Source organism: Penaeus monodon, chromosome 32, assembly GCF_015228065.2.
Source record: "Penaeus monodon isolate SGIC_2016 chromosome 32, NSTDA_Pmon_1, whole genome shotgun sequence".
Classification (NCBI taxonomy): domain Eukaryota; kingdom Metazoa; phylum Arthropoda; class Malacostraca; order Decapoda; family Penaeidae; genus Penaeus; species Penaeus monodon.
Window position 1 is genome coordinate 14,340,749 of NC_051417.1, and position 1,493 is coordinate 14,342,241.

General features: G+C 43.0%; 1 protein-coding gene across 1 annotated transcript in view; it reads left to right on the plus strand.

Annotated features, from left to right (window-relative positions):
• Positions 1–21: 21 nt before the first annotated feature.
• The window catches only part of LOC119593599 (SH3 domain-containing protein 19-like), a gene marked incomplete in the record, with an annotated part of 14,557 nt that continues 13,085 nt past the window's right edge, over positions 22–1,493 (plus strand). The window contains 1 exon segment of the mRNA XM_037942553.1: positions 22–171. Within this exon segment, the coding sequence (XP_037798481.1) occupies positions 42–171 (130 nt within the window).

Below are 1,493 nucleotides of genomic sequence, written 5' to 3' on the forward strand. Positions count from 1 at the left end.
CCTAATGAAATCGGACCCAATATTGCAGGCGAGGCCGACCAATGGCCGAGCGAAGCGAAGCGGATCCGAGTTCCGATTGGCCAGCTGGTCCCAAGGGGCCGTCGGAACCACCTGCCTGTGACATCACGGAGGACCTTCGGACGGCGACAATGGACGACATTCTGACAGGAGGTAAATAGGGAACTAGGGCGCCCCGATAGTGAAACGTGGAACAGTGTGGAGTGCTTGGAATCGCAGCTGCAGTGATAGGGAAATGGGGAGAAGGGGGGAAAGGAAGGAGAAACTGGAACGGCGTTAGGTGTTCCGGATGGCCAGCAGTGCAGGTTGGCACTAAGTCAAGGTTGTGCCAGAGTGCCAATCTTCGTGGTGTTTGATACCATCGTACGCATCTGAATAACACGAGGAAATCATAGCCATTAAAATACCTGAAATTGTTGGGGTGAATATTGCCTAGAAGTCCGTGTGTTCTCAACTCTCTTTTCTCATTTGCTTTCTTGTATTATTCAAATTTAATGCTCTGAAATGTCCTGCAACTTTTAATTAAAGCTAATTAATTAATTGACAACGGCTTTCAAGATTGGCCTTTTCCCTCGTGGTTGCACTGGCTATTTTCTAACTAAATATCAAATCCTCTTGAAATTAACTGTGATCTGTAATAAAAGCTTGCAATCTCAACTTCAGCCTCATAGTAGGGCAGTGTCAAGGAATTGTTGCAACCTCCATCATGTACATTCTTGCAGTATGAAACATGTATTGGTTCTTATTTTATGAAAAGTAATTATGGAGTTTTTCAAATTGCCTTGCAACCATATGCAGAGACCAGTAGCAGATGTGAGGGTGTATTAGGAAAATTTTCTTATCCTTGTGACACAACAGTATTTTCATAAATTGACCACAATGGTTGTTATGATCAGTTCTGGTTAAAAAAATAAAAATACAGCCATTCTGCCAAATGTTTTAATATTAGTGCTAATGGCTATCTCTCCTTCCCTTGTATTTGTATATAATAGAAATTTACATGTGTCCATCTAATCATCATCCTACTAAGGGGGACTAACACCCTTAAGCCCTACCCTTGAAGTCAAATAATCACCACATGCACAAAGCAAGATAGGGCATATATGGTTAATCAGTAGGAGGGCTGCAAACCTCTGAGATCTCCATCCTGCCTTGTGTTCGTGGAGGATGTTTGCCTTCTAGGGTTGGGATTGGAGGGCAGAATCCTTCCTTTTATAGGGGGGGGGGGATGTGGAGGTACAGTCCCTGGCATCCATGTATCCTTAAATATGCCCTAGCTTTAGGGAGAGGATGAATGACACTAGTCTGATGTATAGGGGTTACGTTGAATGAACTGTCAGGTGCACAAAAGAATTTTCTGAATCTGAACTTAGAATTTGTCTGGATGTACTTTCATTTGTTTACTTTGGTAAATGATGGAAGGTACTGTCAATCTTTTGGGGTACATAAAGGCAGAAGGTGGAGTCAAAGGCAGT